The sequence below is a fragment of the Pleurotus ostreatus genome (assembly GCF_014466165.1).
Source record: "Pleurotus ostreatus strain PC9 chromosome Unknown scaffold_9, whole genome shotgun sequence".
NCBI classification, from domain to species: Eukaryota; Fungi; Basidiomycota; class Agaricomycetes; order Agaricales; family Pleurotaceae; genus Pleurotus; species Pleurotus ostreatus.
The window spans coordinates 750,932-766,070 of NW_023503164.1; the positions used below are offsets into that span (position 1 = coordinate 750,932).

A 15,139-nucleotide genomic window follows, 5' to 3' on the forward strand; every position below is an offset into this window, starting at 1 on the left:
TTGAGGGAACTGCAGACGCCAGTCGAAAGAAAATTTCAGAGATAAGGTATTTATACCCCTGTCCTTGTTGAGGGCAGGTCTTCCAGATAGACGCTCAGGCACGAGCAGCCGTGGGTGCTCCCACACTCGGTATAAATTCAACGGAACACCTCGGCATTGAGCATCAGGACTTCTTTCGAAGAACCTCGGTCGCGCTTTTTGCTCCACCGGACGCGCTTCAGATCATCGGTGGGTACTGGAAAGGACCTCTGCACTTTCCACATGCTCTATTGACGCGACATTCAGCATTGTTTACATGGGTTCCAATCGGAGGTTCTTGGCCAATAAGGCAAAACCTTCAGTCGGTCCGAGGCAGTAAGTCAATCAATTTCGTAAACTTTACACGATTCAACTCGTACGACCATTGACTCTGGAATCCTCACTGCTCTCCAGCATGTCGAGCGCGTCCCCAAGCACGCTGCGGCAACGAACTGCGACATCCGCGGCAAAGGAGCCTACGCCAAACACAACTCTGAGCTCAGGCGCCGATGAGCCTGTTAAAGCAACCCAGGATGAAGTGGTATGGGGAAAAACTCCCAGTGGCGAAGGTACATACCTTTCAAGTGATTTTCCGAATTCATATGCTTATCATAGTCTAGTATTTCGTGTTCCTGTGACATATGACGTCCTGACATTGTTCCATCCATCGTATCCTAAATCGCATCTGGATATCTTTAACCTGAGTCTTTTGGGCTTGCAACTTGTTCTTTTTGCATTGCTACCCCAATCCGTCTCGAGGGTCTTCTTTGTTCTCTACTTCGCGTTCTGGAGAGCTGCATATGATGCTGGCCTTGGCTGGGTCTTGACGCAACAAAGCAAGAAGAAATGGATTGTCAGACAAATCCAGAAGCTGGGTTGGCTGGACGAGAAACGCTGCCCCAAGATGCGAGCATGGATCAGAGACCAACTAAAAGGCAAGATGGGGAAAGACTACTCTTTCGACGTGAGGATTTCTGGTATCTTTCTTTTCGAGATCCTGATCCCTCCCCCAGGAACTTCCCCTCGAGTATAACACCTGGCTACTTTTCCGCCAATTGGTAGATGTCATCTTGCTCAAGTATGGCCTCGACTTGTCTTTACGTCCAATACTGACGCACGTTTCTGTTATCAAGTGATTTCTTAGCGTACTGCATGTTTGCGTTTACGTGTTTTCGCGTCCCTCAAGGGTTGTCGTTGGGCGTTCACGTATTAAGGTAGCTCGGCAAACCCCTGACGCGTGGATCGTATAAATAACTTCCCTCAGATGGCTAGGAGGCATTGCCCTTATTCTGTTCAATCTTTGGGTCAAAACAGAGGCTCACGACGTCGTCAAGGATTACGGATGGTACTGGGGTGATGTATTCTTCCAGCGTGGCGCCCTCGTCTTCAACGGCGTATTTGAATTGGCACCCCATCCAATGTATTCAGTTGGTACGTCGCCGTTACCTTGGGGTTTCCTAGTTGCGCTAATAAACCGTAGGTTATGCCGGCTATTATGGTCTCTCCCTCTTATCTGGCTCGTACGCTGTCTTGTTTGTGAGCCTTGCTGCACACGCAGCTCAATTTGGCTTTTTGGTCACCTTCGAGAACCCTCGTAAGCTTCTTTTGTCGTAGACGCCGACACTGAGCGCCTCATGTCATTCCAACGAATTTCCTAGATATCGAAAGGACGTATGGTCAGCGAAAGCCCATTGCTCAGCGAACGCCGTTCCTTCCATCGGCGGCTTCGAAGGCAACTCTTCCCAAATCCTCTTCACCCCTTGCAACTGCTGCACACTCGACGCCTGATGTCCCTCAGAGACGTCGACAGCCAAGTGACCTGGATGACATTCTTTCGACCCCTTGTGCTACAGAGGGCGATACGGCTACTGAAACCGAACTCGAAACTGAGGTTGAAGATGTACATATGGACCCCGTCACGATAGGGAAGATAGCCAAGGGCCAAATCTTCATGCAGTCATCTTCCAACAGCGGTGCTTCAACTCCCGGAGACGGACCAGCGACTCTTCTGTCTGGTGGCAGGAAGGTGCTTTCACAGCATGACTTACTTAACAGGTACTTCCGCAGAGATGCCGTGGTCTTCTACAATGTAGATGTCTTCCGGTGAGATTCGCAGTTACTGTCCTTGGTCCAAGTGTGAACTCATCCTTGAACCCCTCGGTAGTGCCAATGACTTCATGTTTGCGCTGCTTATCGTGTATTCCGTCCTATTCGCCCTCCTGCCCTTCTCAAGGATGACAAATTCGATGGTGCTGGCGCTACATTCGACCCACGCGTTCATCTGGTGTATCTTCCATTGCTTTGGTTTGGGTTCTGTATTGAAGGCGCAGAGCGAGAGGAAATTCCTTGTCAAGCACTTTTTGCGCAACTATCATTACGACAACGTTCACAGCAACGGCGCCAGGGGGAGAGGTCGGACGGACGCTATTGCGGAAGCCTTCTCCAACTGGAAAGCTGTCTACAACTTGAGTATGTGTATGACAAACGGTGCGAGGATAGTCCCCCTCCTATCTTGTATATACTAACCTCTCCAAATGCGAAGTGACCTTCATGAGTGTTGTTTGGAAGACATACTCAATCCCACACGACTGGACAGTGGGAAGCGAGCTGCTCAGACATACTATTGGCGTCGTAAGTGACCATGTCCGCTATGGGGTTGGCTGTGAGCTGACCTTAAATACAGATCCTTTGTGGCCTGCATGTGTGGTCAACAAGGGAATCGTTTGAGGTCCTCGGTGTTTTCGGTTCGCTTCGAAATTGTCTGTCCGCCGCTCCCTGGCTCATCGTTATCATACAGGCTGGTTCTTTGGGGATTTCTTTATGGAGGAGTTCCCTACCAACCTGGAATATACTGGGATTTACAGGTACTGCCTTTAGCGTTTACATCCCTTCCCTTCCCTGTCACTCAGTTTTTCAAGGTACTTGAATAATCCCGAGGTCATGGGAGGCGCTGCATGGTTCGGCGGAGCGCTCATCAGTGGAAGTAAACTGGTCTTATCGCTCGCTGTCATGAGGCACCTTTCCCACTGGTGGTTCTTGAGTTACGTGGAAAAGTCAGCGGTCCTTTTTATATTTCATATTACCACTACTGACTGACCACTTCACAGTCCGCACATGCGTAAGCTATACGGAGACTCGCTCCGTAAAGATGCTGGATTCGTCAAAGTAATGAAGACTGTCGCCAGTCGAAATGCCCAGTTATTGGAGTCGCGCGCCGGGAAACACGCACCTGAGCTACGCCGCGTAGCTAAGGAGGTTAAGGGCACCTTCGATAAAGTTTTTGAAGAAACCGCCGAAGCAGTTGAAGACTTCTTGGCGAAGTGTACGCATCTCCGACGCTCCATTCAGTTGACGCTAACCACCTTTACAGCTCGGCCACGGATTTCTGAAGTAGTTCAAGATACGAAAGTCTTACTCCAACAGTCCAGAGAGCGCCTCGTTATAACGTACGTGTAAAGCCCGTTCTACCGGGTACCTGGCTCATTTCAGTTCATTAGTCGCATTTCAAGCGATATATCGTCGTATGACACCACAAAATATAGACTTTCCATCATTCCTCACTCCCCGGATGAATCTCTCCGTTTCCATATAGGTGAACCGATCAAAGTAAAATGGCAGGCTCCTTCCGTACACTCGCGGCGTGATTGGATCGGAATTTATAGGGTATGTTTTGCAATGCACCTAGTAGCGATATGTTCGTTTACGTCGCGGCCGACAGGTGGGTGCCAACAAGTCAAAGCTAGTAACGAAGACCTCTTCAATGGGGATGTGGGTCCCTGTCCACGACGATGAATGGGACGGCGACATACCCTTGGGCCGTGATAAGCCCATTGCGCCACAGCATGAAAGCGAAACGGGGGTGGTTGTCTTTAAAGGTGACGCACTGCCTTGGCAAGTTGGAAAATACGAGGTGAAAAGAACCTTGCTCCATCCATTTCTTAGTGCTGAACCATAGATCAGGTGAGATATCACCACGACGGCAAATATAATGTGATGGGCATCGACGGACCGTTCGAAATTTACGGTGCGTTATCCAGACGCTCAGATTCGCGTTAGTCTCATGTCTCTGACCCTATCATTAAATCTAGCGAATGCGCCCGCCACACTCGACTTCGCCTCAGTCAGGGAATGCCTCATGCAGATCGTGCCTCTCTGTCTCGATTCTGACCCTTCCCTGATTCCGCTGTCTTGCAAAGCTCCTCCGACGTCGGGAACTGAAGCGTCGCTTTCTTCGGAGTATCAAGGGGCTCGTGACCCAGATGACTTCAGTTTCTGGTCGGAGCGTCAAGCAAAACGAATCAGTGCTGTCATAAAGCAGACCTTTGACGAGGAGTATGCACCGGAGGTGATTGTCGCCGACGCGAACTTGACCACTCTGGCACATCGGATCTTACTTTCCAAGGAGATCTCCTCTTAGTCCGTAGATTTACATGGATGTTTCTACCGCGTTCATCTTGAAGCGCCTTTTAGAATTTTCATGACCGATAGGCCAGCCCCTATCTAACGTCCCTTTCATTTCAACCTTCACATACTCGAGGTGAACTCCAAAGAATCAAATGGCCACCAAGTCGCAGTTTTACCTTTCTATGTGTGCCGAGGCGGCGTCGAAGGCAAGGATCAACCTTCTGATGTCGATTCAATGTTCTGAACCGATATCTGATCAGTCACCGATGAACTTCAACCTCGGTTCAATCATTGTCAAGGGTGGCAAGGTTCTATCCTCAGGATACAATCACCAGCGGTCCCATTATGACGAAGCTTATGACAACTCCCTTGCAACGCCGCTGTCCATGCACTCCGAGATGCATGCTATCTTCAAATTTACTCGGGGAAAAGCACCTTCTTTCAAGCAACAAACAATGGTACATTGTCGTGCCGGGGAACGCGACGGTCGTGCTTTCCGAAAACTACATGGAGTTAAACGGCGGGTTCAATGCCCTCCGGGACGACATGCAGAAACCGTTGCAGAAGGGCTGTTCTGATCCAAGGTACTCGGACGCAGGCCGTGGCCGCGGTTCCCCGAGATCGTCTCAAGAGCAAAGATCGATATGCTCTGAACCGTCTCAGGATTTACCTCTGGTGGAGCCGCTCCGAGATCACAGGCTGAATGGAGCCGACTTGTATGTGGTACGAGTAACGAAGGTCGGATTGGGCTCAGCTAAGCCGTGCAACCGATGGTAAGTAATCGCAGGGATCACAAGGTACATATCTTATATCATTGACAGTGTGTACTGGTGTCGGTGGGCGGGGATCAGACGCATTTACCACTGGGATCAGGGCAGTTCGGCGTTTCTCTGTGTCAAAGTCAACGACTACGGGACAGAGGGTTACGAGACACGAGCAGATGACCTACGCCGTGTGTCTCCGAGCCGAGTTTCAAAGACAAAGGCTGTTTGCGGGTGTACTGCGGAGTAGACCACGAAGCTCGTTTCGTTCACATGGAATCATATCGTTTCTCAGGTTGCCAACAGCGCAGGAAATAAACTAATTGAGTAGATGGGAAACAACCGTTGACCGGTAACTATCGCTTGCTAATCAATGAACTCGTAGCAACCACCCTCTCTACATCACGGCATGTTAGGCTGTATCGCGTCCCCCGTTTCAATGACCCGCCCGACTCCACGACTTGTTTAATGTCTGGATCCGTAAGTTTCGTCCAGTTGGCAATGGACGCGTTGTAGGGAGAGACAGTGGGCGGTGATAAATCTCCCTTTGGCCGAAATTCATCTACCTCTGTATCATTGATTCCGTGGAGGTGCGTTGTATAGAGTTGTGATCGAGTAATGACCACACTGCGCGGTTCCAAGAGTAGTGTCAATACAGGGGTAGGGTTGATTGCCCTTCCCTGTGGGGCGTTTTGCGAGTGAGGCGTCGCGTCATCGCTCGTATATTCGTAGTAATTGAATACCGTGTGTGAACCTAGTGAGATCGTGGCGACCACGGGATAGTAAGATGGCCCATCTTCGTGTGGCTAGCATACCATACGTCGTCCGTTTCAGCATGTAAAGTCGTGATCACATACCATGATACCGTGTCCGGGTAGGTACTGTAGCAATTTGACAGCGGTCAGAATAGGGAAACCACGCCGATATCAAGCCCCTACCTCGTTGAGTATGACGTGATTTGGTCCTTCATGCGGGGAGGAGCTGAACGCCTCTGTGGCCCGGAGCCGCGAAATTAGGTCAGGGCTACATCAAGAGTTCATAGTTTAAATTTGGGAATATTTGGTGGAATATTACTATGAATTCATCCATGTGGGCATCTCTTGGGAGAGAAGTACATTCTTTTTTGTTAATTCACCGCCTATGGCATGGTCGTTAAACCGTGGGTGCACTTCCTCGAAGCCGACCGCCTACCGAGCAGTTGAAGTCTGGGCGGATAGGGTGAGCTGTTCCGTCGAATTTATTTTGCCTAATTGATGGCCAACTTACCGTCTGTTTGCAAGCTGCCTCCATTTCTGGCGAGGCGCTTCCAGAATCTGCATCGGTAGTACGTTCCATCTATCAGTTGAATCCATGGATCACGATCAAACAAACCTTTCTTATGAGGTACGCTTCCTCTACTTCATTGATGAAGTTGGGAATATAAAAAGCATCTGATTCTGCGATTCGATATTCCTGTAAATTGAAGGGCATGCTCAGCGTGGCTTGCACAAATGCCAGCAGTGTATTTGACGGCGTAGGTAGAGTAAATAATTGCCCAAATGTTTGGGCGACGCCACTCCGTGGCTGAGAAAAGATGAGTGCTAGGACAAACGACCGTGACAGGGACGGACTGATCGTCTTACTGCCAGCCACTGATCATCCAGGCTGGATGTATTCATGAAGTTCACACACTCGGCAACGGCCGGGACAGCCCGGACTCTTTACCTCTTACTTACAACTAACGTGTACAGCACAATGCATGAATTCCTCGTTCCTACGGCGCGCGAATGCAAGTTGCTGTTTTCGGCGGTCAGACGAGGGCTACCTCCGGACGTGGGATTATTTCTGAGTCTATGCCGTACTACATATTGTGTCAACTCTATTGACGTTTTCTCCTTTTACGCGACCTGGGCCACGGTAATCGGCTTTACCGCTGCCATATCGCTGATTGAAAAGGTAAGCAAGCACACCCTAATTTGGCGCCACTGACTTCAGATCTTTCCGCTCAGAAGCGTCCTTGTCGATTACAATGATCTCCTCCGTTGACTTGTGGCTTTGCCCTGGCGTGGTATAGCCTGCAGGCTCGACGAGTTGGCACCTCTTGAATGAAATGTCCGAACGGCTGGTCATCTCCAAGTTGAAGGCAACACTGCCACTTGCACCTTCTTTAGTTAGGTCCAGTACACGCTGGCAAGATCGGTCACGGCTATTCGAGCCATCGTCTCCCAACTTCCCTCAGACCAACGCTGAGCGGTTAATGTCGGACTAATGTCCTTGCCACCCAAAGTAATATTATTAGCCTCCCACCATCACAGCATACTGCCATTTCGAACGTCCGGGATTGGGCGTCGTCTCGAGTCCTCAGGACCTTCGGACGCAGGCGGCCGTAGGAGTAAAGGTGAGCATGAATTATTAGAGAGGAGGCTGAAGTGTATCTACTGAAGGCAACTACATGCGTTTCAACAACAGGATATTAAAAACAAGGTACATTGAGAGGTTTAGTGACTAGGGGATCATGAAGAAGGCCAAGGGTCAGACTCAGGCTCAAGCCTGAAGTGAGGCGCAACGGCCGATTAGGGCAATGCCTACTTCTCAGCTGAGTTTCTGCGGGTGAAAACAGATGAGTTTCCGTACACTTTCTATCAAAATGGACTTACACCGGGGTATAGTTGCATGGGAATCCACGACGATTGCAATTTCCACAGGTTGGACGTACGCCATCGCACTTCAGCTTTCGACCTGTCAATCGGTGTGAGCGCATGCGAATGGGTAAAAGAGTGCTGGTGGCGACCTCGGCAGAACTGACATGCCATCGGCGTCCTTCTAGGGACACGCGGGGTGTCCATGTCGTCGTCCTGTTGGGGGCGGTTGTTCCCTGTCTACACGAGCCACGACATCAACGGGAGATAGCAGTAGAGAAAATGCCCACATACTTGGGTCGAAGACATCGCGACTTGGAGAGAGAGCTCGGTTATCTGGATGCAGTGGCTTATTGGTGAGTGACTGCTGTTGACTATCCTGATTATATACTACCCCACCAGCATTGTGACGGGTCTAATTCTCAGTATATCGGTATAATCGTTTTGGAACTCAAAATCGTCACGGAAGATGTAAACACATTATCAAGGGAAGCTTCTTGGCAAACTCGAGCACCTTTGTTCAACGAGTCAGCTGGAATCGGACCCTTACGTGGAAACTTGAGTCGCAGGTGGATTTAACTCTATTAGATTATGTGACCACTTTGTTTGAGATGGCCCGGTGTACTTGTTGTACGATCGGCGGATCCCTGCAATGCTGCGCTCTCTATTAGCACCATATCTAGACCAGTGTGACGTTCCAGAACAGAAACCTCACCTGCCAGAGCACAGTGGCCAAGGCACGACAGAAGTCGATTGACAACCGAGCGTGACAGGCTTTAGATTGAAGATCAACAGGCAAAGGGAACTACACTGCCTAAAAATTAAGACTCATCTAGTGGGAACAAGGAGTGAAGGCCGAATAATTGAAAACACCACTTTACGGCGTCGTGAGCGTCAAAGGTTGTGATCGCCGACCGTTCGACTTTAAGCTATGTGGATCAAATCCAAACAACGGCATTTTTGGGAGATTTAAGGGATACGATTGCCAGTCGTGATCATTGGATGGAATCTACCGTAGAAAGTGGATCCTGTCAAACCCGCTCCCGTGCTGATTTTTGGAGTGTGTACTGAGCAACAAGTATTTACGTCCAGGGTCGCTCCTTCGAACATAGAATTCCGCTTGGTGCCTCACTGGATTCACCTTACCCCAGGCATTGACCGATATCAAGCCGTGTGCGACATGCGAGAGCCACTCAAGTGGATCGCGTCCGAGAGAGCCGAGGTGTTATCGAATCAGGACTAACGGGAACCCAGAAATGCAAAGCTTGCATGAAACTAAGTTGGCCTTGCGGACATAAGATACGGTGTTAATGGTCTGTGCGACGGTGATTAGAAATGGTCTACACACCTTGAGTTTGATCAGCACACATGGCTTTGCGTAACTCTTGGCTATGAACGCTTCTTGGATGTAAACACGCAGTACAGAAGCTTCGTTATTGAGGCGGGTGATCGCGAATTACAATTCCAAAGTGGGCTGAACTGCCATTAATGGGAACAACCTCAGCATTTATGGCAGCGAGTTGCGCAGAAAGCTGAACGACCAATTTTGGGAAGCCTATGGCCCTATTCGAGGGTAGAATAGGCTTCATTAGGGCATGTGAGTAACCATCCACCCTAATTCGAAAGTTATGTTACGAGTAGCTGACCCCCACGACGCACGCGTTGACTGAGGTGCCGGCGATATATGATGTCTTCGATGTTGCGAATAGGTTGCGAATCCTGATTGATGATTCCTTGCAAGCGATAGAAGCAACCCTTGTGGATTTTTATTTCGGTGGGGTGAAAATTTAAAGGCCGAATGACGAGAGGGCGATCAAGTTACTTGGGGATTCTAAGAATATGCCTACAAACATGGGCACAATGCGAGATAATCGCCGTTCAAAAATTCAAACCCCTGAACGTGGACCGGGCTACTGCCGAAGCTGCTTATGTCATCACCAAGCCAACAGCTGTAACGGATTGGGCGTCGTGACTGACACGACGACTCTAACGACCAGCACAAGTTTCTCATTCTCCATCGTTATGGCTGACCCAAGCTCCATGGTGAAGCCCAAGGCCGACTCGACTGCTGCTGTCAGCTCAGACTCTGCAGCAGGCACGAGTCTGTCTTTCGCGCAGGCGATTGAGCAAACCACTGCCGAGGCGGAAGTGAGTGTCCATGGAACTTCGTCTTAAGTCAATTGTCTGAGCTCACGTACTGCTGACTTTAGTCGAATATATTCATTGCCGCCCAGCGGGGAGATATTGCCCTAATACGGGACCTGATTGAATCGGGTCGTGCCACAGCTACCGACCGAGACGAGCAGAACATAACGCCGCTACATTGGGCTGCAATCAATGCGCAGGTCGCGACCTGTAGATACCTCTTGGAGCAGGGCGCCGAGGTGGATGCTCTTGGAGGTGATCTGGTCGCAACACCCATGCAGTGGGCTGCGCGGAATGGCTACCTCTATGTTATTCAGCTTCTTATTGCACACAACGCGGACCCTACGATAGCCGATTCCCAAGGCTACAATACTCTTCACCTCGTCACTCATTCCTCTTCCATCATGCCCCTCCTGTATCTCCTACATCAACCAATAAACGTCGACTCCAGAGATGCGCAAGGTCATACGTCTTTAATGTGGGCGGCATACCAGGGGGATTCTTTATCAGTCGATCTACTGCTCAAGCATGGCGCCAGTCCAACTACGAAGGATGACGCTGGTCTTACGCCCTTGCACTGGGCCGTTGTTAGAGGGAATCGACCGTCGATACGGAAACTCATTGAGAAGGGGGCTGATATCAATGCAAAGGACGGAGAGGGTCGCACGCCTCGAGACATGGCCGTGGAATTGAAGAGCTTGGGTGCGTGGAAGCGTGCTTTGGAGGAAGGTGGCATGAATGAACACGGGGTAAAAAAGCCAAAACCTCTCAGTGACGTTGGTGAACCATTCTTCATTCTTAGATTTGGCTGATCCGCTTTGCTCTAGCGCAACACCAAGATTGCTATATTCGTACTACCCACCATATTTTTCTATCTAATATTTACCACTTTAAGCTGGCTTCCGTGGTATACGGGAATAATACTTGCTATGGCCGAATTCTTTGGCATGCACCATGTACGTACACTTGGAATATGCTTTCTTCGTTTTGCTCACTCTATTATACAGATTGTGACAAGAGTACTCCTTAACAAGAACACCTACACTGATAGCGTTCAGCAGACGCCCTACTTCGCAGGGATAATAGCGGGGTCTATGATCTGGGTTCTGTATTGTTGGGTAACTCGTTTGCTAAATCGTATGCCTTTGCTGTGTTTCAAATATCCTTGCTCATGCTTTACTCCCTTCTAGAGACCGAGTCTCACGCTTTCACTCACTTGAGCTTCGGTCTAGCTGTGGGCCTTTGTGCTTATAACTTCTTCCGCGCTATCACATTGGATCCGGGTACATGTCCGAAGCCTGCTAGTGACGGCGAGCTTAAGTCGGTGCGTGAATGTACTTCGTACTATTCCTTATTATGCCTCAATATTTTCTCTTCAGATTATCGAGGATCTCGCTTCTGAGGGCCGACTAAATGGCCAGACGTTTTGCATCCAGTGCATGGTAAGTATTTGGGGGTATTGAATACACGAGTGGCGCTAAGTGTTTACTTTAGGCTCGAAAACCCCTACGATCGAAGCATTGCCGTGTGTGCGACCGCTGTATCTCTCGGAGCGATCAGTGTGTGATATTTCTCCCTCCTCTTCGACCCCGTTGACAAGCTAACTCCCATTCAGTCACTGCCCGTGGGTTTGGAATTGCGGTGAGAATGGCTTATCAGCACGCGCTTGCCAAGTTTCTCATATTTGCACCCCTAGTCGGCATGAATAACCATCGCCAGTTCATTCTCTTCGTGACGACGCTCGTGATAGGGATCATATTGTTTGATTATTTGACATATGCATGTCAGTGTAATTTCCAGATACCCTGGCGCCATCTAACTCGCCACTCTAGTCTTCTCTGGAATCAGTGTGTCAAGTAGCCCTGCTGATATCTCACCCTCATGCATACTACCCGCTGAGCTGTGTGCCATCACAGCGTACGACACGTTCCTCGTTTCCGTTGCAATGTGGGCAACTCTCCAGCTGTCCTGGACGATTGTCTTGCTCGCAAGTCAATTCTGGCAAATAGCACGACAAATGACAACTCTTGAAGTGTCGAACCTTGGGCGGTATGGATTCATGGGCGGTCGCGGTGGTTCCAGCCTTAGTGGCCAAGCAGGCCATCGCCATTCCCACCGTGGTGCTGATACCGAAGATACGGCACTGGTCAGCGACGCAGCTAGCTCGCATACGCATCACCATGGCGCCCCATGCGCCGGATGCGGAAGTGGGTTCCTCATGAACCTGCTTGGACTCGATAGGTTTACCAAAGGCAAGGCTGTGGACGGCCTAGCACGCGCAAGTAAGGCGAGCAATCCATTTGACTTGGGCCTAGTTGGAAATTGCAAGGACTTCTGGTCGGCTGGGCGGGAATTAGGCGTTGAGTATGAAAAACTTTATGATGTGCCTTTGGAAGGCTTCCGAGAAGCCAAGCGCCGCCGGGAACGGGAGGATGCTGACGAAGATAGGGTCTTAGGCGGGCGTAAAGGGTTACGGAAGACTCTCTTCATGGGCCTCGGCTTGGGCAGTAGCAGTCGAGCTGGCTATGAACCAGTTAGTCAGGTGTAGACGGACCTCTTTGATGACATTGTGACGACCATACGTGTATTGGTTTTGTATTATTTCTGACCGGCCCCCACTAATATAAAATGGCGGTGTACGCTGGTATCGTGATACCCTTCATGCTTCTTTGTGCAAACAGGAAGTGGTGCAGTTTTTCGGGAGCAATACGCAGTTAGAATTGACGGTCGGCGGTCGCGGCTCGGTGTATTGTCAGTGAAAGAGCTGGGATGAAAATCTATGCTTCTACGCGCAACTTTGACATCATCATAAATTATAAGATGACATACTATGCACACACAAAGGATAGCTTAAATTTTGTGATCCGTGAGTTATACTCAACTAATGGAGACATGAGAGGTCAAGCGGCTGGACCGTTGGAGTATCTTTTCATGCTATAGCTTAGCACCACAAAAAAGTACATATGGGGACAATCGTCACCACGTTTCCTACTCAGCCTATCTTCATGGGGCCTGCAAGCAGTTCAACTCAGCCGCTTCACGCTCGACAAGGGAGCTGGGAAATCGGCGTAAGACTTGTGACCGCGTATCAGGCGCTACCACTGAAGAATGCTGCCGTACACACTATAGCGGGGCGCTCACTTCTTGCTCTCGGCTTGGGGCGCCGATAGACATGTAGCGGGGAGAATTATTATGTCCTGGTATATGATGGGCGTTGCCGGATATCTCCAGTGTGGTGTGTTAGTCCCTTTTATCAGCGGTGCATTTGGGCGTCCCAGCCTTCGCCTCAACGGGTGATCTACGGCTTCCACCACGTTTTTCGGGAAGCTGTGGCTATGAGTCGAACCTAGTAGAATGTTCCCACGCATTTTCAAACCCAGCGAAGCATTCCAACTTGAACATCCACGTGGCTACTGGAACTCTCTCGACTGTTCGACAAACAACTCAATTTCGAGAACTCTCCCAGAACTCGCCCGAAAGATACCATGGAGTTGTATAAAGCGGTGAGCCCCAGATCCTTTATCTATATCAGACACTCATCCGATGTTCAGCTACAACCCTTACCAATCGAGTTACTACTCTCCCTACGACAATTATTACCCTTCACCATCCTATGCTCGAACGCGAGCTTTAGCTCAAGAGCGTGCCAAGGCTGAGCTTCGCGAGCGGTCGAGAGCGTTGGCTGCTCAGCAGATGATGCGAGACCGATACCTCGTTCCCGAATATGAAGAAGATCGCAATTCTAGCGACGAGGAGTACTCCGGGTATGGCGCCGGGGACTATACGCCTTACGGTTACGCACCGGGCTACGGTTCTTCATATGATCTATCTCCACGCGAACGAGCCTACCTGCAAGCAAAATACCGGGACGAGAGGGAGAAGAAGGAGCTTTTAAGACGGCGATTGGCTCAAGAGGAGCTATTACGCAGACAACAGGCTGAAGAAGCCTCCCATACTGTGAGCCCCTTCTAGATGAGCTCGGTTTGTTGTGTGCTCATTAGGCCATTTAGAGTCGATCTCCTTCGCCGCGGAAGCATACCATCCCTGTTCGCTCACCATCTCCGGAACCTTGTCCTCAGCATCTTCCATCTCCGCCCCATTCTCGCCAGGCCTCGCCTAGACGTCAGGCCTCGCCCCAGCAATCGAGCTCCCCCCATGTGGGCTTAGCTGCTCCCATCGAGAAGCTGAATGAAGCCGCTTCGACCATCCAACGCGTCTACCGTGTCCATCATGCGCTCCGGACCGTGAAGTCACTTTCTTCGCAGTTTGAACAACTTCGCGACAACTTCCAGCGACCGAGTAGATTAGACTTCCAAGGACCTGGCAGTGAAATCATCACGGTTGACGTTCATTGTCCTCCCGCTTCCCTTCCTCCAACGTTGCCGAAACTAGCGTATACTTCCACCAATGTACCACTACATGGTTATGTGGAGTCGCTCAACCGCCTTCTTGTTGCCCTGGATGCTGTTGAGAGCCACGGGGCGAGGGAGGTCAGGGATGTGCGGAAACAAGTGGTTCGAATGGTGGAGCAAGAGGCATCAGCGATAGAACAGTGGTGGAAGAACATTTGGGAGAAACGCGATCCTGCGGTGGAAGAGACTGAAGGATCTAGGAACGACCATGCGGCGGATGAGCGTGCAGCGATCTGCGAACCATCGGCCGCATCTGATGCTACTCAGGAACATGTCGACCACGACGACGACATGCGCGTCGACGAAGACACTGCGGCGTCAATCACCCCAATAGTGGGCGAAACTGCTTCGCCCCATGTCACGCCACCGTCAGATGAGGGAGCGCAGAGTCCCCTGGCATTATAAAGGGTCTTTGGGCCCTTTCTATCTGATTTCTACAACAGCACAGCTCGCCTTGTTTGACATATATCCTAGTATTTTTTTCATCACAACATAAACATCACGACATAAATTCAATCGCACTGCATTTTAGGTCTTTGTATCAATACTTCCTCCGTTACTGAAATATATCTATATTCTATTATATTCCATCCATGCATCATCAGGTTGTATTCACACTCCGAACACCCCCTGTCGACTTGCGTTGCCATCGAGTATCATCGATCATCCTCGCGAGCCTACGATTGATCTTGAACTAAAATGAGTAGTCAATTTGTGAGTGCATCCTATAAGTACAATATGTAGACTAACTCGCAGCTTCGTTGAAACGAAAGAAACGTAC

The 15,139-nt window shown here is 50.0% G+C and overlaps 3 protein-coding genes across 3 annotated transcripts; all 3 read left to right on the top strand.

Moving 5' to 3' along the window:
- Positions 1–433: 433 nt before the first annotated feature.
- CHO2 (phosphatidylethanolamine N-methyltransferase) lies at positions 434–4,435 on the top strand (the record flags this gene model as incomplete). Its single annotated transcript, XM_036780923.1, has 18 exons — positions 434–587; positions 639–982; positions 1,032–1,096; positions 1,152–1,232; positions 1,283–1,449; positions 1,499–1,612; positions 1,944–2,121; positions 2,183–2,505; positions 2,561–2,649; positions 2,702–2,762; positions 2,816–2,882; positions 2,937–3,071; positions 3,126–3,340; positions 3,389–3,464; positions 3,516–3,681; positions 3,737–3,928; positions 3,979–4,042; positions 4,107–4,435. The coding sequence occupies 18 exons, from the start codon at positions 434–436 to the stop codon at positions 4,433–4,435; spliced, it is 2,820 nt and encodes a 939-aa protein (XP_036626778.1).
- Positions 4,436–9,823: 5,388 nt separating this feature from the next.
- Positions 9,824–12,494, top strand: AKR1 (palmitoyltransferase akr1; the record flags this gene model as incomplete). Its single annotated transcript, XM_036780924.1, has 10 exons — positions 9,824–9,949; positions 10,012–10,722; positions 10,774–10,902; positions 10,954–11,083; positions 11,137–11,270; positions 11,326–11,388; positions 11,441–11,505; positions 11,562–11,587; positions 11,643–11,729; positions 11,779–12,494. 10 exons carry the CDS (start codon positions 9,824–9,826, stop codon positions 12,492–12,494), a joined length of 2,187 nt encoding a protein of 728 aa, XP_036626779.1.
- Positions 12,495–13,489: 995 nt separating this feature from the next.
- On the top strand, positions 13,490–14,763 carry PC9H_011441 (uncharacterized protein; the record flags this gene model as incomplete). Its single annotated transcript, XM_036780925.1, has 2 exons — positions 13,490–13,903; positions 13,957–14,763. 2 exons carry the CDS (start codon positions 13,490–13,492, stop codon positions 14,761–14,763), a joined length of 1,221 nt encoding a protein of 406 aa, XP_036626780.1.
- Positions 14,764–15,139: the final 376 nt, after the last annotated feature.